The sequence below is a fragment of the Neoarius graeffei genome, chromosome 26 (genome assembly GCF_027579695.1).
Source record: "Neoarius graeffei isolate fNeoGra1 chromosome 26, fNeoGra1.pri, whole genome shotgun sequence".
Lineage (NCBI taxonomy): Eukaryota > Metazoa > Chordata > Actinopteri > Siluriformes > Ariidae > Neoarius > Neoarius graeffei.
Genome location: NC_083594.1, coordinates 55,386,524 through 55,411,058, shown reverse-complemented (window position 1 = coordinate 55,411,058; position 24,535 = coordinate 55,386,524). Strand labels below are relative to the sequence as shown.

At 42.6% G+C, this 24,535-nt stretch overlaps 1 protein-coding gene across 7 annotated transcripts in view; it reads left to right on the top strand.

Annotated features, from left to right (window-relative positions):
- Positions 1-24,535, top strand: part of LOC132874149 (plexin-A2-like) — a 107,695-nt gene that overhangs the window by 21,340 nt on the left and 61,820 nt on the right. For all 7 annotated transcript variants that reach the window (XM_060910108.1, XM_060910109.1, XM_060910106.1 and 4 more), the window contains exons 2-3: positions 16,906-18,191; positions 19,814-19,996. In XM_060910108.1, the coding sequence (XP_060766091.1) occupies positions 17,016-18,191; positions 19,814-19,996 (1,359 nt within the window). In that variant the 5' untranslated portion in view covers positions 16,906-17,015. The remainder of the gene's footprint in view (positions 1-16,905; positions 18,192-19,813; positions 19,997-24,535) is intronic.

Sequence of the window (24,535 nt, the reverse complement as noted above, 5' to 3'; positions counted from 1 at the left end):
GAGATAACTGGTGTAATGTTAATGCTAACTCTTCAGTATTCTTTCTTTGCAAACTAGCTAATGTTGGGGAACTTTTCATGGTGATGTCATACAATTGAGTTTTAGGACTGAATGATTATTTTCCTTTTTATTGATTCATGTGTTCAGGTTTTATTGTAAATGAACGAAACTGATTGTATTGATGTAAGATTTAAACCCGAGAGACTCGGATAATTACAAGACTGCAGTAATTAAATTTTTTTTTAATTTATTTTACTCTCATCACGTAATTGCTCTTTTTATTGCTGTCGATGTGAAATCAAATCACCAGAGGCTCATGGGAAATAATGTAAAGCTGAGATCTTGTTATAGATTTCAGCTCGGAATTTTCAGTCCAGTGGTCATAGTCTGGACTCTGAGCTACTAGACACACACTGCAGAGGTGGTGTGTGTGTGTGTTTGCAGTGTGTGTGTGTTTGCTGTGGTATTCCTGTTGTCATTGAGTTCAGAGAGCCATGAAGTTGTCAGGATAAATTTTATTTACTAAAATACAGGTCTAAGACCTCGGAGCATTCACATGTAATAATTACAGTAAAACGTTTGGACTTGTTTGGGCGAAACATTCGCCTGCTTTTACTGGATTTGGTACTTTTAATTTATTATTTTACTAAAATAATCAGAACAATAATAACTCTGAGTGAGCACGTTCCAACACCATCTCGAAATCAGCAGAGCATCAGCTCATATCTGTAAAACAGCAACATGTCTCAAACTCATTGGTTGTTATAGAGGAGTTAATGAGTATTTCATTACTGTGGAGATGTGAATGAGAAATTTATAGTATATTTGCTTCGAGTAAAATGTATTTATGGGCGGCACGGTGGTGTAGTGGTTAGCGCTGTCGCCTCACAGCAAGAAGGTCCTGGGTTCGAGCCCCGTGGCCGGCGAGGGCCTTTCTGTGTGGAGTTTGCATGTTCTCCCCGTGTCCGCGTGGGTTTCCTCCGGGTGCTCCGGTTTCCCCCACAGTCCAAAGACATGCAGGTTAGGTTAACTGGTGACTCTAAATTGAGCGTAGGTGTGAATGTGAGTGTGAATGGTTGTCTGTGTCTATGTGTCAGCCCTGTGATGACCTGGCGACTTGTCCAGGGTGAACCCCGCCTTTCGCCCGTAGTCAGCTGGGATGGGCTCCAGCTCGCCTGCGACCCTGTAGAACAGGATAAAGCGGCTACAGATAATGAGATGAGATGAGATGAAAATGTATTTATTATATGATCTCGTACCACAGTGTGAATCTGATTGGTCAGAAGGTGTGCACTACTTTTGTCTCACCACACAGATCAGACAGTTCCAGCTGTAACGTGAAGGACAGGTTTATACACAGCAAATTCCCCAGTGTTGAATTAACACTTTCAGAGTTTATTTGGGTCCAACTGGACCTATATAAACACAGTAGGGTGTTAAATCAACACTCTGGGTGTTAATTCAACACTGGGGATTTTGCTGTGTATTAATGCACTCGTTCTGATACGTTATTGTTTCTATAGTAACAGCTCATTCACAGGGACGTGTGCAGCAGATGCTACACAAATAATAAAGGTGTTGATGGTTGTTGTTGAACAAAGAAAAATATTATCATCATCATCATGTGACATCTGGCAGGCCAGTGACTTACATAGAGATCTTTGCCCAGACTTGCCTGTTGGCCACACCCACCTTGAGGTGGTCACGTAGTAGGCCTGTGTCCCTTTCAAGTCCCATCGCCAGAGCGGTTCACAGTCAGCCAAACTTGCGCTTTGTGTCAGGCTCCCAGAGCAACACTTCCGCCGCGTAACATGGCCACAAAGAGCAAGGCGTCGTTTCCTGATGCTACGGAAAAGGCGGGGTCAGTTGCCCTCGAGCTGAACGTTAGACCAGCGATCTGTGGAAGAAAAATGTATCATCATTAATATGGTGAAGTTTTCTGAAGCAGACACTTATTTCATATTGATGGAAGGAGTCTCTAGTGTCAGTAATGTTGCTTCGCAAACTTTCCCAGGACAGAGGAGTTTACACTTCTTTGCGGCTTCTTGGTAACATGACAAGCTGTGTGTGTGTGTGTGTGTTTTTTGTCTTATTAAATTAAAGAAAGAAATTGGAAGGGCACTCGGTAGAGTTCATACCTCCACCAAGTCACACATCCGGATTTGCATCAAAATCTGATCAATTGTTCCTTGGTCTGTGGCTGATCTTTTCTCTAAATTTAATCAAAATCCGTTCACGACTTTTTGAGTCACGTTGCGAACAGGTAAACAAACAAACGAAGGCGAAAACATTATCCTCCTCTAGCACAGTTGGTGGAGGGAAAAAGAGAGGGTGGTGACGGAACGAGTGTTTCAGCTGCTGTAGTGTAAGTGACAACAGGAAGTCGTTTCCTGAATGTTCCATAATATTAAATGTAAATGTGAAAATGAGCGACGTGTTTATTAACGCGTTTCATATTGTGATTGCTGGTAAATCAGTGCAGTCTGAGCCGTGTGATTACTCCAGACGTGTGGTTATTTTGTCTAACCGCCTGATCTGGACTGTTTTATTCCTATTTCTTTAGGAGAAAGGGTGAATTAATATTTAGTTATTGTTTAGTTTTTATCATGGACACGAGGTTCATGAACAAATATCTTTTGCAAATGAGTATAGCTGTCTGCGTCCGATAAACATTCCTTGAAAAATCATCATAGAAATGTTGCTCTGGGACTGAAGTTCAGAATAAATCTCTCTCATACAGCCTCACGTCATGTTTCCAGCTGGACATGAGCTCCACCGGTCTCCACCTATCCGGTGTTTCATTAATATAGTTGTAGGAGTGAGTGTGAGTGTGTGTTCATGATCAAAAACAACAAACAAACAAAAAAAAACCACAGTGCTTTTTCCTGTCACTGGCACTTGAGCAGTGTGGTGAGGACAGGAGGCACTTACACACACACACACACACACACACACACACACACACACACAGAGTACAGCTGTGTAATTCCCACTTGTATATATGCTGTGTGTGTGTGTGTGTGTGCACGCCTCAAGCAGCTGTGGTGTGTGTTTCCCTCTTGGATGTGACAGCTGTTATGCCTCGGAGGATCTTGTCTTTTTGTTGTTATTGTTGGCTCCAGATGCCTTCTGTCAGCGTGTGTCGTGGAATCTCTGCGATTTTCCCTCAGAATCCACCTTGCTCTTTTCAGCTTGAGTTTGAGAACGTTCCAGAGCAGCTCGAGAACTCTCCAACTCTCTTTATTCTGTTTCAGAGTGTGTCCTTGTGTTTGCAGTTATGTGCCACAGGAAGAGTCGTGATGCTACTCTGTTGTTTTTCACTGTGTGTGTGGTGTTCGCGATGGAGCCTGAGTGTAATTTCAGTCTTGTTTATTCACTTTCCCGTGTCGAAATTATGAATTTTTGTGTTTTGTTTGTTCGGTTAGCCTTCCTGAGATATTACATGTCATTCGTTAATTTTGTATCAGACACTTCCTTCCCATAATCTCTAAAACATGATCCTCGCTTTCGTGAGTGTGTAACAGGAAGCCATTTAGGATTCAGGTTAATCTAAGAAATCTAACATCGAGCCGAACATCATGGACGTTTGATATAATTTTGACATTTCCTCGTGTAAAAGTGCTGAGTTTTTCTCACACACACACACACACACACACACACACACACACACACACACACACACACACACACACACACGGATGAGCTGATGATGGTGAAGAAACAGCACTATAGATAAACTCACTTGATTTTTTTTTTGTCTTCATTAGCTGCCTGCAGAGTCGAGGGTCAGTCCATCAGATTTAGGACATGAATGGAGAGAGTGAGAGAGAGAGAGAGAGAGAGACTGACTAAAAGACAGAGAGAGTCTATTGCAGTCTGTTTTGATTTATTTGCTTTTATTCATGTATATTTTTCTACTTATTTATCAGTGAATGCAGGGCAGAAAACACACAGCAGGAGAACACACACACACACACACACACACACACACACACACACACACACACACACACACACTACAGCATCACAGTCACAGTCTCACAGTGTCTTAGAGACAGAGAGAACAAGGAAGAGTAAAATGTACAAGAATGCAACAGAGCGAAAAAACAAGAAGGAGAAGGAGATAATTAGAAGAGATAGAGTGAGTGAGTGAGTGAGTGAGTGAGTGAGTGAGTGAGTGAGTGAGTGAATGAAGAAGAGAATGAGAAAGGGAGAGGAAGAGAGAACAATGAATAACAGCAATAAATCTGGAGGGGGGGACCAGAAGAGGTCAGTGTGTCAAACCTACAGATTGTGTAAGCCTGAGTTGTGTGTGTGTGTGTGTGTGTGTGTGTGTGTGTGTGTGTGTGTGTGTGTGTGTGTGTGTGTGTGTGTGAGATTGACTCGGCTGTCCCCTGAGGTGTGTGTGTGTGTGTGAGATTGACTCGGCTGTCCCCTGAGGTGTGTGTGTGTGTGTGAGATTGACTCGGCTGTCCCTTGCTCACGGCAGGTTTATTGCTGCTCTAATGGACAGAGTTGGAGATGGACAGTGTTTCTGAAGCTTTGAGGCGAAGCTCAGTGTTGATTAATAACAGATCTACATCCACCATTAAACACCCAAACCGTTCTCCAGAGGAACACCATTAAACACTGCCACTGACGCTGATAACACAGCACACTGCTCAACACTGCATCACCAACACCCCGAACACAACACACCGTTAAACACCACACCAACACCCTAACACTACATATATATATATATACACAGTTGTGTTCACAATTATTCAACCCCCACTGAAATTAAGTGTTTTGGCCAGTTTGACATTGATTTTGATCATTTCAGTCATCTTATTTACAGTTAAATCAAAGAGGCACTTGTAAATTAGACAAATATAACATAACATTTATAATAAAATGACCACAAATGTCTTTTCTGTGCTCACATCATTATCAGTTTTATTCAACCCCCAAGTGACATTCATTCTTAGTACAACATCCTTTTCCAGTTATAACATCTTTCAAGCGTGAAGCATAGCTTGACACAAGTGTCTTGCAGCGACCAACGGGTATCTTAGCCCATTCTTCATGGGCAAAAGCCTCCAGTTCAGTCACATTCTTAGGCTTGCGCGCTGCAACTGCCTTCTTTAGGTCCCACCAGAGGTTCTCAATCGGATTTAAGTCTGGTGACTGCGATGGCCACTCCAGAATGTTCCAGCCCTTCATCTTCAACCATGCTCTAGTGGACTTGGATGTGTGCTTAGGATCATTGTCCTGTTGAAAGGTCCAACGTCTCCCAAGCCGCAGGTTTGTGACAGACTCCATCACATTTTCTTCCAAGATTTCCTGGTACTGAAGAGAATTCATGGTACCCTGCACACGATGAAGCGTCCCTGTACCATTAGAAGCAAAACAGCCCCAAAGCATAACTGACCCCCCGCCATGCTTCACAGTAGGCAAGGTGTTCTTTTCTTCATAGGCCTGGTTCTTCCTCCTCCAAACATAGCGCTGGTCCATGGGCCCAAACAGTTCTAATTTAGTTTCATCAGTCCACAGAACACTTTCCCAAAACTTTTGTGGCTTGTCCACATGACTTTTGGCATACTGCAGTCGACTTTTCTTATTCTTTGGAGTCAGCAAGGGGGTGCGCCTGGGAGTTCTGGCATAGAGGCCATCATTACGCAGTGTGCGCCTTATTGTCTGTGCTGAAACCTCAATGCCCACATCTGACAGATCTTTTTTCAGTTCCTCACCAGTCACACGGGGATTTTTATCCACCTGGCGCTTCAGGTAGCACACAGCAGTCGCCGTCAGGATCTTCTTTCTGCCACGACCAGGTAGCGTTTCCACTGTGCCCTTTGCCTTGAATTTACAGATGATGCTTCCGATAGTATCTCTTGGAATGTTTAACATTTTGGAAATCTTCTTATATCCATTGCCATTCTTGTGAAGAGAAATAACCTCTTCTCTTGTCTTCTGGGACCATTCTCTTGCCTTCACCATGTTTGTCAACACACCAGTAAATGTCTAGAAGGAGCTGAGTATCACAGTCCTTTTAAATCTGCCTAATTGGTGCTTATTATGCTTGATTGATGCTCATTGACATCCACAGGTGTTTTCAATACCTGATTGAAAACACTTGAATGAACCTCTGTTCTTAAGAGTGGTAGTCTTAGACCCCATCCACACGTAGCCGGGTATCTGCTAAATCGAAGATATTTTTCTACGTTTTGGCCTGTCATCCACATGAAAACACATCAAAAACGAATATTTAAAAAAACTCCGGGCAAAGTGAAGATTTTTGAAAACTCCGTGTATGCCTTTTCGTGTAGACAGAGATAACCGGAGTTTTGCGTTTTAGAACGTCACAATCTGCGCCAAAAAAATGACAACAAATCTGCCCTGACGTCAAACGTGCGACCTTTGTTTACTGCAGAAGCCAGATTAAGCATGGACTTAAGCTAGCCGCACACCACGGCGATCCACGCGGTACCGAACCGATCCATTTCAGAGCCGACTCCTGACAGGGCACGCACATATCCCCCGACTGTTGACGAGTGCAGTCGCAATTGAAGCGACACATGACAACTTAATAGCTTTGTGATTGGCTATTGGATATAGTTACTGTTAAATCCAACACTTGAAGATGCTACAGGCTGAATTACAAATGACACAACACGGAATATGTAGCGCACTATCTAGGCTGCATGAGCTATTATTCCCAACCTTAAATAGTGCACTTATATAGGGGACTTAAAGCGATTTGGAATTCAGCCACACAACTTGAGCAGAGTGGCTTTCCAGCCCACTGTGTCTATGGATAAAGCTTCAGTCTATGGAATTACAGTATATACCTGCATTAGGTGCTACCAACACGTATTTCTCGCGCTAGAAATTGTGTTTAATGATGTCACGTGTTATATGCGAAAGATATGATTGCCTATTGCTAGCGACTCTCGCCGATCAGTCTGGCTCCCGATTAGTTTTTCGAATCGGCTGTGAGATTAGTCGGTACCATCGAAAACTAGTCTTTACGCCTGACTCGCGACTTCAGTTGGCTCGGTACGCTGAAAATCGGCGTAGTGTGCGGCTAGCTAAAGAGTAATGGATCGGAGGAGTGCCTTGAAAGCGTTAATTATTGTGCAGGTGCTATTTACATGTTTAATTTTAGAAGCCCAACTACTGCTCCAAGAGCACAGGCGATGTGATTAGGGGGTAGGATTTGGGGAAATAGCCATCTACAGGTTTGGAATGCTTATGAATGTGATTGAAAACGCAGATGTTCGGTTATGTGTGGAAGGGATTTTTTTCGAAGACGAGGTGGTGTGGATAAAACATTTTTATAAACGGAGGGGGGGAAAATGTTCGGTTTAAAAATACCCGGCTACGTGTGTACATGGCATTAAAGGGGTTGAATAATTGTGTCAATGAAGAAATCAAATCACAAAAAGGCCATTTAATACTTTATTACAAAAGCAGTTGATGTCATTTTAGTTGCATTTGGTTCTTTAACAAGTCCTTGTAAGATGTCATTATGAACACAATTACAAATGTACACTGAATTCCCTAAAACCCTTTACAGCATTGGGGGTTGAATAATTTTGAACACAACTGTATATATAGCCCTGTGATGACCTGGTGACTTGTCCAGGGTGAACCCCGCCTCTCACCCATAGTCAGCTGGGATAGGCTCCAGCTCGCCTGCGACCCTGTAGAACAGGATAAGCAGCTACAGATAATGGATGGATGGATATTTATTCTCTCTCTCTCTCACACACACACACACACACACACACACACACACACACACACCTCGTGCTTACAAAATCTGTAGGTTTGACACACTGACCTCTTCTGCCCCCCCCAGATTTATTGCTGTTATTCACCAACACCCCGAACACAATACACCATTAAACACTGCGTCACCTACAACATCATTAAACACTGCTTTGTCCACAGCACTGTTAAACACTGCACCACTGACCACATTGTAAAACACTGTGTTGCCGACCATATCATTAAATACTGCACCAACAACAACACCGCTACCACAACACACTGTTAAACATCGAACAGTTATTCCACGAAATCGAATCATACATCAGAATCAGAATCAGTTTTATTGGCCAAGTATACTTACATACACAAGGAATTTGACTTCGGTAGGTGTTAACTCTCTATACACTTAACAGTAGACATGTAGTAATATACATTTAGTAGACAAATAATAATATAGACATATGCTGTACAATAGAGGCAACAATATACATATAGGCACATATCAACATAATGTACAAATAATACAATAAACAAATAAGACATAAGTTAAGACATAAATTAGACCTAAGTTACAGGCAAAGTGATGGGTGTGGAATGTAAAGTACCAGTAATAGTGCAGTGTAGTGTAATAGTGCAGTGTAGTGTAATAGTGCAGTGTAGTGTAATAGTGCAGTGTGCAGGATGCATATAGGAATCGTAAGTATGCAGTAGAAATTCAAGCATCTTGTAGAATCCACAACAAAATACACACACACGATCAAATACACACACAAACACTGTCCTGTTAAGGTTGCCGTGGTCGTGGACACCTCAACAGGCACTGGCAGAAGTGGGTGGATGGCCAAGTAGGGATGACCCACTTATCCACAGTTCAGGAGAGTGATGGCAGTGCGAAAGAAGCTGTTCTTGTGTCTGGTTGTTTTGGGGCACAGGGATCTGTAGCACCTGCCAGAGGGAAGGAGGTTGAAGAGAGTGTGTGCAAGATGTGTGGGGTCTTTGATGATGTTCTCTGCCCGCTTCCTGGTCCTCCCATTGTACAGGTCCTGAAGGGAGGGCAGAGGGGCACCAGTGATCTTTTCCGCTGACTGAATTGTGCATTGTAGTCTGTGCTTGTCCTGTTTTGTGGCTGCTCCAAACCAAACTGTGATGGATGAGCAGAGGATGGATTCAATGGCAGCAGTGTAGATGATCAAAAGCTCTTGTGGAAGGCCATGTTTCCGCAGTTGTCGTAGAAAGTACATCCTCTGCTGGGCCTTTTTAAGGATGGCGTTGATGTTGGACTCCCACTTCAGATCCTGGGAGATGATGGATCCCAGAAACTTGAAAGAGACCACATGTGACACAGGGCTGTTGGATATTGTGTGGGTGGGTGGGGGGGCAGCACTGTGGGGTACTTCCTAAAGTCCACAACCATCTCCACGGTCTTTCGAGTGTTTAGCTCTAGATTGTGTTGACTGCACCAGACCACCATGAGCTGATAGGCGACGAGGCGCCTAGCACCGAGCTGTCTATAAGCCATGTACAACGAGATTGAGTGGAATAACTGTTTTATTCTATCCACATTCACTGGATTTTGAAAAACCGAGCATTTTTCTTTTTCTTTTTTGCAAATTCGATAAATAAAAATTTTATACAAAACATCCGACAAAATCATTTCCGCTTAGAATGTAAACAAACCAGTGAAATGACAGGAGCAATTTGTGAGAAATGCGATAATAATAATTCTTGAAAATAAAAAAAAAGATATGTGTTCTTACCATCAAATACAACCCCGATTCCAAAAAAGTTGGGACAAAGTACAAATTGTAAATAAAAACAGAATACAATAATTTACAAATCTCAAAAACTGATATTGTATTCACAATAGAACATAGACAACATATCAAATGTCGAAAGTGACACATTTTGAAATTTCATGACAGCAACACATCTCAAAAAAGTTGGGACAGGGGCAATAAGAGGCTGGAAAAGTTAAAGGTACAAAAAAGGAACAGCTGGAGGACCAAATTGCAACTCATTAGGTCAATTGGCAATAGGTCATTAACATGACTGGGTATAAAAAGAGCATCTTGGAGTGGCAGCGGCTCTCAGAAGTAAAGATGGGAAGAGGATCACCAATCCCCCTAATTCTGCACCGACAAATAGTGGAGCAATATCAGGAAGGAGTTCCACAGTGTAAAATTGCAAAGAGTTTGAACATATCATCATCTACAGTGCATAATATCATCAAAAGATTCAGAGAATCTGGAAGAATCTCTGTGTGTAAGGGTCAAGGCCGGAAAACCATACTGGGTGCCCGTGATCTTCGGGCCCTTAGACGGCACTGCATCACATACAGGCATGCTTCTGTATTGGAAATCACAAAATGGGCTCAGGAATATTTCCAGAGAACATTATCTGTGAACACGATTCACCGTGCCATCCGCCGTTGCCAGCTAAAACTCTATAGTTCAAAGAAGAAGCCGTATCTAAACATGATCCAGAAGCGCAGACGTCTTCTCTGGGCCAAGGCTCATTTAAAATGGACTGTGGCAAAGTGGAAAACTGTTCTGTGGTCAGACGAATCAAAATTTGAAGTTCTTTATGGAAATCAGGGACGCCGTGTCATTCGGACTAAAGAGGAGAAGGACGACCCGAGTTGTTCTCAGCGCTCAGTTCAGAAGCCTGCATCTCTGATGGTATGGGGTTGCATTAGTGCGTGTGGCATGGGCAGCTTACACATCTGGAAAGACACCATCAATGCTGAAAGGTACATCCAGGTTCTAGAGCAACATATGCTCCCATCCAGACGACGTCTCTTTCAGGGAAGACCTTGCATTTTCCAGCATGACAATGCCAAACCACATACTGCATCAATTACAGCATCATGGCTGCGTAGAAGAAGGGTCCGGGTACTGAACTGGCCAGCCTGCAGTCCAGATCTTTCACCCATAGAAAACATTTGGCGCATCATAAAACGGAAGATACGACAAAAAAGACCTAAGACAGTTGAGCAACTAGAATCCTACATTAGACAAGAATGGGTTAACATTCCTATCCCTAAACTTGAGCAGCTTGTCTCCTCAGTCCCCAGACGTTTACAGACTGTTGTAAAGAGAAAAGGGGATGTCTCACAGTGGGAAACATGGCCTTGTCCCAACTTTTTTGAGATGTGTTGTTGTCATGAAATTTAAAATCACCTAATTTTTCTCTTTAAATGATACATTTTCTCAGTTTAAACATTTGATATGTCATCTATGTTCTATTCTGAATAAAATATGGAATTTTGAAACTTCCACATCATTGCATTCCGTTTTTATTTACAATTTGTACTTTGTCCCAACTTTTTTGGAATCGGGGTTGTACTTTTATTGCATATTTTGTTGCTTTTTTGGGGGTTTTGTTTTCGAGTAGGGTTTTTATTTCGTGCTCGGTTGGTTCGGCAACGTGCGCTGCCATTTTGTTTTTTTCTACTCACAGTATATGAGCTGATAGCCTAGTAGTAGAGTAGCCAATCAGAGCGCGTGATTGCTCATATCCAGTGAATGTGGATAGAATATAGGCCTTTAAATTACACCTTGGCCAGGCCGTTTAACGGTGTGCCCAAATTAAATGCGCCCAAATTAGCGTCCCCAAATTAATCAAGGAAAAAAGGGCTGATATGCATCTTTATCACACCTTGATCGTTCCGATTTCTGATCAAAACAATTAAGTTATTTCCAAAATCGACCGAAAATGTCAAGCAAGCGAAGGAACATTACCTATAACCCACTCAGAAAGGTACCAGTCTCTTTCCTGATCGGCGGAAGTTGGATTCCCGAGGTTTGATTGGTTAAGGCATCTGCGAGTGACTCGTATGCTAGCGTTTCTGCTTTGATTTTCTGGAAGCCACGATGCCGCGTGGAGTCCACGGCCCGTTACTACAGGACGCTCGCACAACAAGCAAAGCGACACTTATGAGAGCCGCGTCTAACTCATACCTGCTTCAAAAAAGGCAAAAATTCATACTATCATTCTGATCAATTTAGACATCTGAAACCTCTGTGAGAGGAAATTTGACCTGCAATCAGAAATTTTCTTCCGCGCATGGAAGGGGGGAACCCCCCTCCCGGTGTTGCCAGATTGGGCGGTTTTGAATTCTACTTTGCAGGCAAAAAATGGCTTGGGCTGGTTGACAAAAATTGAGCGGGTTTGACGTTAGTTCGGCAGGTTTTTATCAGATGTTTATAAATATTTCGCACCATAGACCTAGTTTACCCAGCACCCCTTAGGTATTTTAAACAACCAAAATCAAGCATTGGCCTAAATTAATCATTAACAATAAACATTAATCTCATTAAGTATTATTTAAACAAAAAAATGTCGATGTAACTGTAAGACTAATATGAATGTGTGTAATGTAGTGCAGAAACTGAACTCATAAACTAGTAAATAAGAATGACGCAATTCATTCTCCATTTTCTCTTCTCATGTGACATTCAGCCATGCATCGGAGCCTAACTTTTTTTTTTAATTGAAGTATATAAAACGGGTACAATCTAACAAATCCACAAAAATCAGGATAACAGATGAAGGAAATACATGGATGTAGACAAAAATAAATTAAGCAGAATAACTAGGCCTATAAAATTAATAAAACAAACAGGATAAATAAAAAGATAAATAAAAGACAAATAAAAAAGAAATAACCTCAGCAATGCAGATGTTAGATATGCATCGTAGCCTAACATAGCCTACAGAATATTCTGCGTGTGCGCCACCTACTGGTGCATGTAGGATTCAGAACCCAGCAGATGATTGCAGAGTTCTAATCTGATTGAAGCACACGGAGCCGAGGACCAGACAGCAGATTCTTCACCTCCACCACTGACGGGCTCATGCTGCCGTTTAGAAGTTGTTTGCATTGTTGTTTGATTTACAAATAGTATACTGGACTTTAGTTGCATATTTTTACTTTACAAGATTGGCATCAAGTACATTTTACATTTTGTGCGGTTTTAAGAGCATGTTGGCGGGTTTTGAACATGTTTTGGGCTGGAAAACGTCAGCAGGATCTGGCAACACTACCCCTCGCTACGCTCGTTCGCGCAGTCGCTTCGCTCCTTTGATGTGCCCAAATTAGTGTAATCTAAAGGCGTGGAATAATTAAATAATAATGACTGGCTATAATGACCACGGCTTTTTTTTGCGTGGTCTATCAGATATATTCCATTCAGCTAGCATGATACTGAACGAGTTGAAGACGAGTAGCTGAATGGGATATATCTGATAGACCACGAAAAAAGCCATTATTATTATTATTATTATTATTATTATGCATACACATTCCTTTCGGGTGTTCAGCGCATCTTTCTCTTTCAAAATTCTCTCAAAATCTTCCGTATTTAATGAAGCAAACCTGGCGGCCATGTTTGTTTACAAATTGTCACAGTCGCTAGCGTGGAAGTTCTACATCTCTGATGTGTGACATCATGCTGTCTTGACAACCATGCAATATCATAAACCATATTCAATGCTCATTCTCCATTGGGTAGAGTGACATAATACACGTAGGATAAGCGATATGCGAACAATATTGCATGCTGTCGAACCAAATGAATGGAACCTGCTAGAAGGGAATAGAACACCTATATTTTAATTCCATCGATAAAGTGTCCTGTATGTATAATAATCTGTCTTCCTGAAGCATTGTCAGTCCTGTAAAACTCTGCAGACCACAAAAATCAGTATTAATGCAGCAGTGTATGTTTTAGCCTCCTTCCACAAAGTATTGGCACCCCTAGATGAGAAGATATGATTTGTATGGTGGTTTACTGTTAACACGACAAAAAAAAAATCTCTGGCTAGAATAAAAAAACAAAACTGACCCTGATGAAGGCTAGATCATGATTAACACACTGTACGTGCAGAACGATGATGAGCTTTATTCTCTTGCTGAGCACCTACAGTGGAGAGATGTGTCATAAAGTGCATGCGGTTTCTGACCTCTGGGCCCGAACACTCCAGTTATCAACCATAAAGCATGATTTCTTCTTTATTATTTCATCATATTAACACTATTAGTGGTGTAACACTGTTAAAGATGCTCCATAATCCTCCTGTAAGACACAATTAAATATTCAACATTATTCCTTCATTACTTAAACATCACCCCTGCTCAAACTCGCAATTAAATATTAAACATTATAACTTCATTATTGGTTCATTGGTTACTGGGGCATTATTACTGCCGTCTCCTGACGCACACACTTTCACACAAACTGAGAGCGATTCTGCTATATTTCATAGAAATGTCAAAGTTGTAATTTAACCAGTGCTACCCTGTGAGAATAAAACTTCACCAAATCACAATGTTTCATCCAAGGTCAGTTCTTATGCTGTATTCTAATTAACGATAATTGTTGTGGACTTGTATCTCCTGTCTGTGAAGTCCTGCTGCTTCCTCCAAATCGGACTGCATTTCCCATACAAAGTCCCCTTGTGACCAATTAGAACACAATTCCTGCCAGTAATCCCACTTTGACCAATGGGCAGCTCTTGGGCCGATTGCTGCTGAAACCAGTTACAGTTTGTGTCTTTAATCTCATTGTGACGAATCAAACCACAGTTCCTGAATGCTGTTGGAATCAGTCAGGATTCAGTTACTGCCTAAAAATCCCAGAGTAACCAAATCAAATTGTTGCTTCTGTTGCTAATCCCACTGTAGCCAATCAGATTAGAGTTCCTGCCCCCCAATTACAATGTTACCATTTGTACTGAAGTATCTAAAAAAATGTCACTCTGACCAATCATAATACAGGTCCCACCCCTAATCCCACTGTCACCAATCAGATTTCAGCCTCCGTCCTTAATCCTGATTGAATCAGACTGCACTTTCTGTCTCATTGCAGCCAATTAGATTGTATATCACGCTCGAATCCCATCAGAATCCCACTTCTGTCCCTAATCCTGCTGTAATTAATTGAATCACAGTCCCCTCCCATTCCAGTTTAACCTCCTAGGGCTTAGCGGTCACATGCGTGGACAGCACTTTTTAGAAATTCGGAACAAGAATCCACATATGTGGACATACTTTTTCTCTAAAAGTACATCTTATCAAAAGATGATGCTTAGTTTTTATTCTAATCAGGTTCTAATAAGCCCAAATAGCAAAGAGAAATAAAAAATGCATGTAAAAAACAGCTTGGGCCTTAGGAGGATAATGAATTAGTCTGAAATTCCTGCACAAAGTGTCATTGTGACTCATCAGGGTCCAGTCCCTGCTCCTAATCCCACTGTCCTGAGCTCTGTTCTCAGTCTCGCTGTAACCAAGACATTTTAATGAACCTTCTGGCTCGATTTCCAGAAGGATTTATGCTGCATTGTGTGATCCCTGACTTCAGAAATTAATTTTAACGTGTCATAAATGAAGTTGAAAATTAAAAAAAATAATTAAATGTTTATGTATTTATCATGTTGACATGATCGATCATCACCGTCACGTCCGATGAGCTTGACTCCGCCCCGCCCCATGCGATCACGTCATAGACTCGGACAGCGGAGATGAGATTAACAACATCAGCATGTGTGTGTTTGTGTGCGTTTAACACACAGCATGCATCCATGACACCCACACAATCCCCTGCTGTTCTGAACATCTCAATCATTTATGATTTCTAAAGAGGCTTCATTTCCCCAAACCACTCGTCTCCTAAAGCCTCCTCACGACTTTGACTGTTTGTCTTTTGCATAATGCATATGCATAAAATATGCAAATGAAATTAAAGGTCAGAGTGGGGATGAGGCTCTGAATGTTTATTACTGAGCAACAGTCTTGCTGATTAACTGATCATCATTACTCCTGAGGGAGAGAGGGAGAGAGGGAGAGAGAGTGAGTGGATGGAGAGATGTAAAAATTTAGTAGCATAATTAATTAATTTACATGCTAATCTAATGACATGATTAATGCACAGCAAGTGTGTGTGTGTGTGTGTGTGAGGAGGTGGAGACCACCCCTGCAGTCACAGTTAGTTAATGAGCATTCTGCGCTAACAGGAGTCAGAGGTGAATACGTACTCTCTCACTTTCCACCAGTCTCTCTCTCTCTCTCTCTCTCTCTCTCTCTCTCTCTCGCTCTCTCTCTCTTTGTCGATTGATTATATGGGCAGAACGTTCTGCACTCCTTATTAACTGATTACATGTGCCACATCTCTGATCTCTTATGCTTGAGAGAGAAAATCAGTGAGAGAGACAGACAACGAAAGGGTAGAGAGAGAGTGTAGATGGGTGAATGCATGTGGAAAGAGAAATGGATAGAGTTTTTTTTAATTAATGAAAAATGCAAATCACACCGCTCAAAGACAGAACAATAGAAAATGAGAACATGTTGCACGTTGGTTTGGTTAATTGTCAGCGTCATGTGAAGTGCGCGGGTGTGAATCAGTGCAGCATTCTTTTCCGACAGTAACGTGGACGCTGTTGATCCGTCCATCACACTAACTCCAGTGTTACGAAGCAACAGGTACACAATGTAGGCAAAAGTATGTGCACCCCTGACCATCACACCGGTATGTCCTTGTTGGACGTCTCAGTCCAGATTTATTCCCCTTTGCTGTTATCATGAGCTCCACTCTGAAGTCTGCAAAGGCTTTCCACTAGATTTTGGGGCGTGGCTGTGGGGATTTGTGTTCATTCAGCTCCAAGAGCATTAGTGAGGTTGTTGGGATGTTGAGGTTGAGGAGACTCCAGTTCCAGTTCATGCCAAAGGTGTTCAATGGGGTTGAGTTCAGTCAGGGCTCAGTGCAGGACACTCGAGTTCTTCACTCCACCCTTCACACACCACGACTTTATGGAGCTCGCTTTGTGTACAGGAGCATCGTCATCATCAGGCTGGAACAGGGACAGGTTTGGGTCTCTTTGTTCCACTGAAGGGAAACCATCACGCTACAACATAGAGACATTCTCTACAACTGTGTGCTTCTAATTTGTAATAGTTTTAATTAAGCAAATTTCTTAAACTGTAGTTTTTAAACTGTGGCACTGTTGTGATTCGTGCTCAACAAAAAAACTTGATATGTATTGTTTATCCTGAAAACGACCACAAATATCACAAGCTCCTGTCTCGTCTTGAGACTTTTGTAGCGAATGCGATGTGTCTGATTGTCTGATTGTTTCTCTCCCTCCTCTCAGGCCCATGATGTGACCACCAAGGAGAATATTTTATCTCAGTCCACCTGTAGAAAGAGAACAGAACGACAGCTCCAGTCTTTGCCTGTGAATTTGACCTGATATCTCTGAGAATGGAGGGACACAACGACGCTCGACTGAACTGTCCTCAGAGAAAACTTCTGTTTCTGATTTGCTTGTCATTGATCCTCTTGTCTGCATGTTCCTGTCAGACCCTTCATGTCTTCCAGTCTGAAAGGCCTGAATGGAGTCTGAGTCATCTGGCTGTCCACCAGTTGAGTGGTGCGGTATACGTGGGTGGAGTCAACCGGGTGTACAAGCTCTCGTCCGATCTGGCGCTACTGGTCACGCACAACACTGGGCCGGAGCTGGACAACCAGGTGTGTTATCCTCCGCTGATCATGCAACCGTGTTCCGAGCCTCTCGCCAGAACTGACAACGTCAACAAGCTCCTGCTTGTGGATGACCTGCACAACCGTCTGCTGGCGTGCGGGAGCCTGTACCAGGGCGTGTGCAAGATCCTGAGACTGGATGATCTGTTCATCTTGGCTGAACCATCGCATAAAAAGGAGCACTACTTCTCTAGCGTGAACCAGACCGGCGGCATGAGCGGCGTGATCGTGAGCCGAGATCGAGGACGAGACCGTGACAGAGACGCCACTCTGTACATCGGCACGTCCGTAGGCGGCAAACAGGACTACTTCCCGACCATCTCGAGCCGCAAGCTGCCTAAAGACCCCGAATCGGCAGCCATGTTGGACTATGAGCTCCACACCGACTTTGTTTCATCTCTAGTCAAGATTCCGTCTGATACGTTAGCTCTGGTTACGCACTTTGACATCGACTATGTATACGGTTTCTCAAGTGGTAGCTTCGTGTACTTCCTGACTGTGCAGCCGGAGACGGAGACTCCCGGAGAGCTCTTTTACACGTCGCGTGTGGTTCGGCTCTGTAAAGGCGACGATAAGTTCCACTCGTACGTTTCTCTGCCGGTGGGCTGCGTGAAGAACAGAGTGGAGTACCGTCTACTCCAGGCAGCGTTTCTGGCTAAAGCCGGGAGTGTCATGGCCACTGCACTGAACATCACCGAACGAGACGATGTGCTCTTTGCTGTCTTCTCAAAAGGACAGAAACAGTACCGGAGGCCGTCGGATGACTCTACGCTCTGCGTTTTCACCATCCGGGATATTAACACACGGATCAAAGAGAGGCTGAGGTCGTGCTATCAGGGGGAAGGAAACCTGGAGCTGCACTGGCTTCTGGGGAAAGACGTTCAGTGCACAAAAGCGGTACGTATTTACATATCGTTGGGAAAAAAAAATATTGAAACACACACAATGTTTCCTTTCCTGACAAAATATCATTGAGTTTATGGCATGTTCAGCAGGTAGGCAAACTGTCAGAGGAAGTCGATAAACTTTTTTAAAAATTGTACCAACGTTACGTTAGCGATGCAGCTTTCCCTGCTCGTCACTGTGCCTTCGTCACTGAGGCGTCCAGGTTTGTTTTCACACAAAAACAAGTCAGTAGTTGGCTGTTCTGGTTTCTGATTGGCTGGCAGGCGCGTTACTTTTTTAATTTCATCATAACACAAACCTCGATCTGGTCAAACATTCGCACAAAAAAATAGCAAACCAGTTAAATCAATGCAACGGATAAACAGATGAGCACTTCCTGTTCTCTTGCCTTGTGGTCCAGGAACCTCAGTTTAATTCCATCCCAGCTGAAATACTGCTGAGGGCTTCAGCTCCGTGTTCACTGTGTGTGTGTCTGTGTGTGTGTGTGTGTGTCTGTCTGTGTGTCTATCTGTCTGTGTGTCTATCTGTCTGTCTGTCTGTCTAACTTGCTGGCATTTAGAGTCATATACCATCATATACAGCACAACAACATTCTCGCACTCCACAATGTAGAGAAACGGAGCTCAATTCTGCGTGTGCAGTGACATTTCCGCAGCGCTCGGTTCCTGAATGTCCGGCTCACTCGAGCGTCCAGACATGTCAGATCAGACCTTTTTATCCGTCCAGGACTGGACATGCCGAACCCCAAAATGGTCAGTGTGAGGTCAGTGAGAGGCGAACAGTACAAACAGAATTCATGCCTTCGCTCTTTCTTCAACATTTCACACGGTTCCTTCAAACACTCGAACACTGTGACATTAAATAATCATCGTCTGTCTTTTACATCCATAGCAGTGACCAGTGAACGAGTGCTCGGAAAAAACTTCACATTCTTCTTTTTATTCTTCATCATCATGGTGGTGATCAGCATCATCTTTTTTTGATCCGTAATTCTTTTTACTCCTTTTCGGTTCTTCTTCACCTTTTCATTCTATCCTGTTCTATCATTTTTTTTCTTTCTCTTCTTTTTTCTTTCTCTCATTTCTTTTGTTTGTCTTCTAATTGTTCTTCTTTCATAATTTTCATCATCATGGGAATGTCTTCATCTTTCATCACTCAATGTTTAAAACCCAGATTTCGTTTTCATTTTGTTCTTCTTTATTTTCTTTTTTCCTCCCTGTTTTTCTTTTTCTTTTTATATTTCTTATTTCTGATTCTTTCTTTATCTTACCTGATTTCTCATCCCAATTTTTTCTGCTTTTTTCTTTATTTATTGTTTTGTTACTCATCACTACTCAGTGTCATCTTCACATCTCTTCTTTTTCTTCTTCTAACGGTTTATCTTTTTAGCATCTTTTTTCTCCTTCACTTTCTTTTTCTTGTTTTCTTTCATTTGCTTTTTGCTTTTCTGTTCTTATTATGTTTTATTTTCAGTTACCTTGCTGTGTCCTGAATCACATCCACTTTATTTACGAAATTTTAAACTTTTTTTAGTAGTAATATTTAAATTTCTTGAACAGTGTTTGTTTTCTCTCTCTCTCTCTCTCTCTCTCTCTCTCTCTCTCTCTCCTCAGCCGGTGCCTATCGGAGATGGTTTCTGTGGTTTGGACATTAATCAGCCTCTCGGTGGTTCGGAGCTCGTCTCGGGTCTCGCTGTTTACACGGAGACATCAGAGCGTCTCACCGCTGTGTCTGCGTACGTGTATGACGGCTACAGTGTGGCGTTCCTCGGCACCCGATCCGGAAACATCCGTAAGGTCAGGAGAATGTCAACAACCTGGATTTATGTGTGTGTGTAATTCCAGAGCGTAGCTGACCCAGAACTAGCAAAACATGGCCATGAAAAGCCATTAGTGGATTTTTTTGCTCTCTCGCTCTCTCTCACTCACACACACACACACACACACACACACACACACATATATATTCTCCAGCATGCCAGGTCAAAGGTCAAACGGAGCCCCTCTCTCTGTCTGAAAAGTCCATTAAGTGTCTCATGAGAGCAGCCCGAGTCCCATGTGCACATGAATATTCATGAGCTCTGAATTTTAACTGCAGATGGTTATTTTTGTGCTTAAATGTATTTTAAAATAAAACAAACCTGAGTGTCTGATGCCTGGAGTCAGACCTAACAGTGTTGTCTGACTCCTTAAGGGTTAATCTGTGAACATGGGTCGAACAGACTGTGTTAATGTGTATAAACACGCTCACACACTCCGGAAAGTGACTTATCAGCATGTTTTCATTCAAATCTGCTTGGTGTGAAGTTTCTGAGGCCATTGTTTATTCCACACGATCTGAGGAATTCCATGGGCTTCCTTTATTTCACAATAATCCTCTGAGATCTCTGTGGGAAAACTCTCCAGAGCGCGCAGGAGGAAGTGGGAACTTTGTTCAGCCGAGACTGCAGTCCCAGGTATTGTTTTGTGTATATTATATATCAGGAGATGGAGATGGAACACACACACACACACACACACACACACACACAATTAACTACCAGGTGCTGGTGTTACTCCGCGTCCACACTATGTTCAAGTTTTACGTATGTGCTCAACACACAGCAGCAGTTTCAGCAGCACTGAACTGAGATTTTCTCAAATCAAATCAGTGTAAATTATTTTCATGGTAACTAAGTGACAAAAATGCAAACCGTTATCGCAAAGGATTCCTCGGATCGATCCGATGGCACATGTGTGAGGGCCGATGTTTCTTCAGTTCCCTGCTTACAACTTTAGTTCCGGCCTGAACTTAGTTTCTGTTGACTGTCTGATGGAAAAAATGGAAGAACTTTCCTCCGAGAAAAAAAGACTCTTTCTGACAAGAAATAAAGAAATAAATCTTGTTTGGAAGCAGCAGAGATCATTCATTGGTCCATCTGGTAAGTGACTGTCGCAAGTACAGAGCTGATTTCTGAAAGGTCAAAGGTCAGGATGTTCTCAAGTGTGTCGTCTGTTACAGTCCTGCTGTTATGTTTTATAAATCACTGTATACACATGTGAATGCCCAGTGGAATTGTGGGTAATCTGTAATCAGAGACAGTTTGATAAAATGCTGTTTTCTGTTTCTCTGTGTGGGAACAGAAGTACAGAGGAGGACGAGGAAAATTCCCGGGAGAGAATTCGCCATGTTTTACTGATACTGCACAAGATTAATTAGCCTTTAGCTAATGAAGGTCTGAGCGGCTGTGTTCCAAACCCAGTTTTTTACGATGGTTGGCTGCAGCCTCACTGAAGATCACAGGCTATGCTCCAAATCGACCACTTTTCATCAACTGCTGCTTCATGACAGGGTTTAAGAACACTGGAGCACTGGACTTCTTTTCTTCCTCCTCTCCTCTTAATCTCGTCTTCTTGTGCTCCTGAACTTCTCCTGAATAGAAACCTGTCGTTACACAGAGACCAGCGTGTTCTGGACCGCCTGCACATTTGAGCGAAATCAGTCTCATTATCCATCACTTCATTAATTAGTTCATTAGTAGCTTATAATCAGGGATATGATCCAAAATATTAAACTGATCACCCTGTTTTATATCGACAGCAATTTATTCAACACACATAACACTTCAGACAGCACTTTATTCACCTGATGTTCGTTCTTTTATTTCTTTCTGAAGGCTAATCACTCTCTTGGGAATTAGTCTGTTTTGTTTCTCCTCATGAGGTTTTCTGTCTCTCAATCTGCTTGTTTTTGTCTGTCTTTCTCTCTCTCCTTTATCTATCTGTCTGTCTGTCTGTCTGTCTAATGGAGTCACTGATATATATTTTGGAGCTACCACCCTTTAATCTTAGCCTCTTTCAAATCTGGACCCTTTTTCAAGCACAAACACACAGCCCATCAGCCTCCTGAGACTGGTTCCTGTGAGAACCTTTGGGCTGTAGAACTCACCTGGACACACTTCCTTGTGGTCTTTCTGTACTAAAGAAAACTTTGACTGAAGGACAGTGATTGTAAAAAATCTCCTTGTCTTTGCTGGACCAGATGTTAAAGATGCTAAAAAGGCAGCAGATCATCTGAGGGTAAAAAAAAAAAACCCTCAAGTTTGGCGATCTGCCTTTTCAACAGATGAACTTCAGCCCTTTGGAGATGACTGTTCAGGTGAGATCAGTTGTGATGAACAGGACTCCTTTCCTGGAACACTGGCTCCTCTCACCAGATGGGTGTACACGTCTTTTTCTGGAATCCAAGAAGTCACTGACTGTGTTTTTGCATGTTGTTCGTGTAAAACGACTGTCCCAGGCTTGTGTAAAAGTCTTCAACGTCTCGAAAAAGACTTTTGCGAAGGAAATTGATGCACCTTGGGACACGGTTTTAAAACTGGGTCAAGATTTAAAACCAGAAAGAGAGCAGTTGATAAAGCAACATTAGCCAGAAGAGCAGGTGACTTACAGAGGAGAATTTTACACGGTGCAAAAGCAGTGAAAGCTTTAATTTCAATTTTAATCCAGAAGTCAAACTGGGCTGTTCTTTCTGTGATCAAAGGCAGACTGTTTTTCATGTGTTTTGTACTGTACAAGAATAAAACCTTTATTTTTAACTCGACAGTCTTTCAGTGCTTTAAGAAGAATTTACAACAGAGCTCTTTATTCTTCGTGTTAAATCTGTTCAATGCAGACATGTTTGTAAACGGCTTCATTTTATTCAGAGCAGGAAAAACAAGATGGACCAGACAATACAATACAATTTGATTAACTTCCTCCCCCAAGGGGGACAAAATAAGTTAAACAATATAAAATAATGTAAAAGCATATAAATATAAGTATAGGCAGCACGGTGGTGTAGTGGTTAGCACTGTCGCCTCACAGCAGAAGGTCCTGGGTTCGAGCCCCGTGGCCGGCGAGGGCCTTTCTGTGTGGAGTTTGCATGTTCTCCCCGTGTCTGCGTGGGTTTCCTCCGGGTGCTCCGGTTTCCCTCACAGTCCAAAGACATGCAGGTTAGGTTAACTGGTGACTCTAAATTGAGCGTAGGTGTGAATGGTTGTCTGTGTCTATGTGTCAGCCCTGTGATGACCTGGAGACTTGTCCAGAGTGAACCCCGCCTTTCACCCGTAGTCAGCTGGGATAGGATCCAGCTCGCCTGCGACCCTGTGGAACAGGATAAGCAGTTATGGATGGATGGATGGGATATCAGTATTAAATGTCATTGTTCATTAAAAATTCTTTAACACTCCTCTTGAAAGCGCAGATGGTATTGGAGTCTCTAAGTGTGTTAGGTAAAGAGTTCCACGATTTGGGTCCATGAAAGAAGAAGGAGCATTGGGCTGTCTTTGTGTGACACCTATTGATGATGTCCTTTCCTCTTGTGTTGTAAATGTGTGTATCAGATCTCTTGACTAATTTCTGGCAGAGGTAATCAGGTACTGTTTCCTCCCACATGCCATCAGACTCCTCAACGCTGAGGGACTGGACTTATCGCACTTGGACTGTTGAACACATCATTTACACTGCAGTTTTTGCACAGTGGACAATAATGAACTATTGCTTTACAGTGTTTACAATGCATCTCTCTCTCTCACACAAACAAACAAAAAAAAAAGGTTTACATTTATTTATTCCCTTTTCATATACTACCTCAATATGCACACTCAACTATGCACTTGATGTTGTTTGTGTCATTTATTGTCTGCAGTGTTGCACTCGCTGCACTTTATGTTGTAGATTGTAGTCCTCATCTCATCTCATTATCTGTAGCCGCTTTATCCTGTTCTACAGGGTCGCAGGCGAGCTGGAGCCTATCCCAGCTGACTACGGGCGAAAGGCGGGGTTCACCCTGGACAAGTCGCCAGGTCATCACAGGGCTGACACATAGACACAGACAACCATTCACACTCACATTCACACCTACGCTCAATTTAGAGTCACCAGTTAACCTAACCTGCATGTCTTTGGACTGTGGGGGAAACCGGAGCACCCGGAGGAAACCCACGTGGACACGGGGAGAACATGCAAACTCCGCACAGAAAGGCCACGGGGCTCGAACCCGGACCTTCTTGCTGTGAGGCGACAGCGCGAACCACTACACCACCGTGCCGCCCCTGGATTGTAGTCCTGTGATGTTTAATGTTACACCATGGTCCTGGAGAAACGTTGTTTCGTTGTAACTGTGTACTGTACCAACTGTATATGGTTGAAATGACAAATAAAAAAAACCCCTTGACCTTGATTTGATTTAAGCACTGAGAATAAGTGCCCAATTCTGTTAATTTGGCATAATCCAGCCAGTAGTGATGATGTCAAAGAGTCATTGTGATCGTTGAATGACAGATTAGGGTCCAAGGTGACATCCAAGTCCTCGCA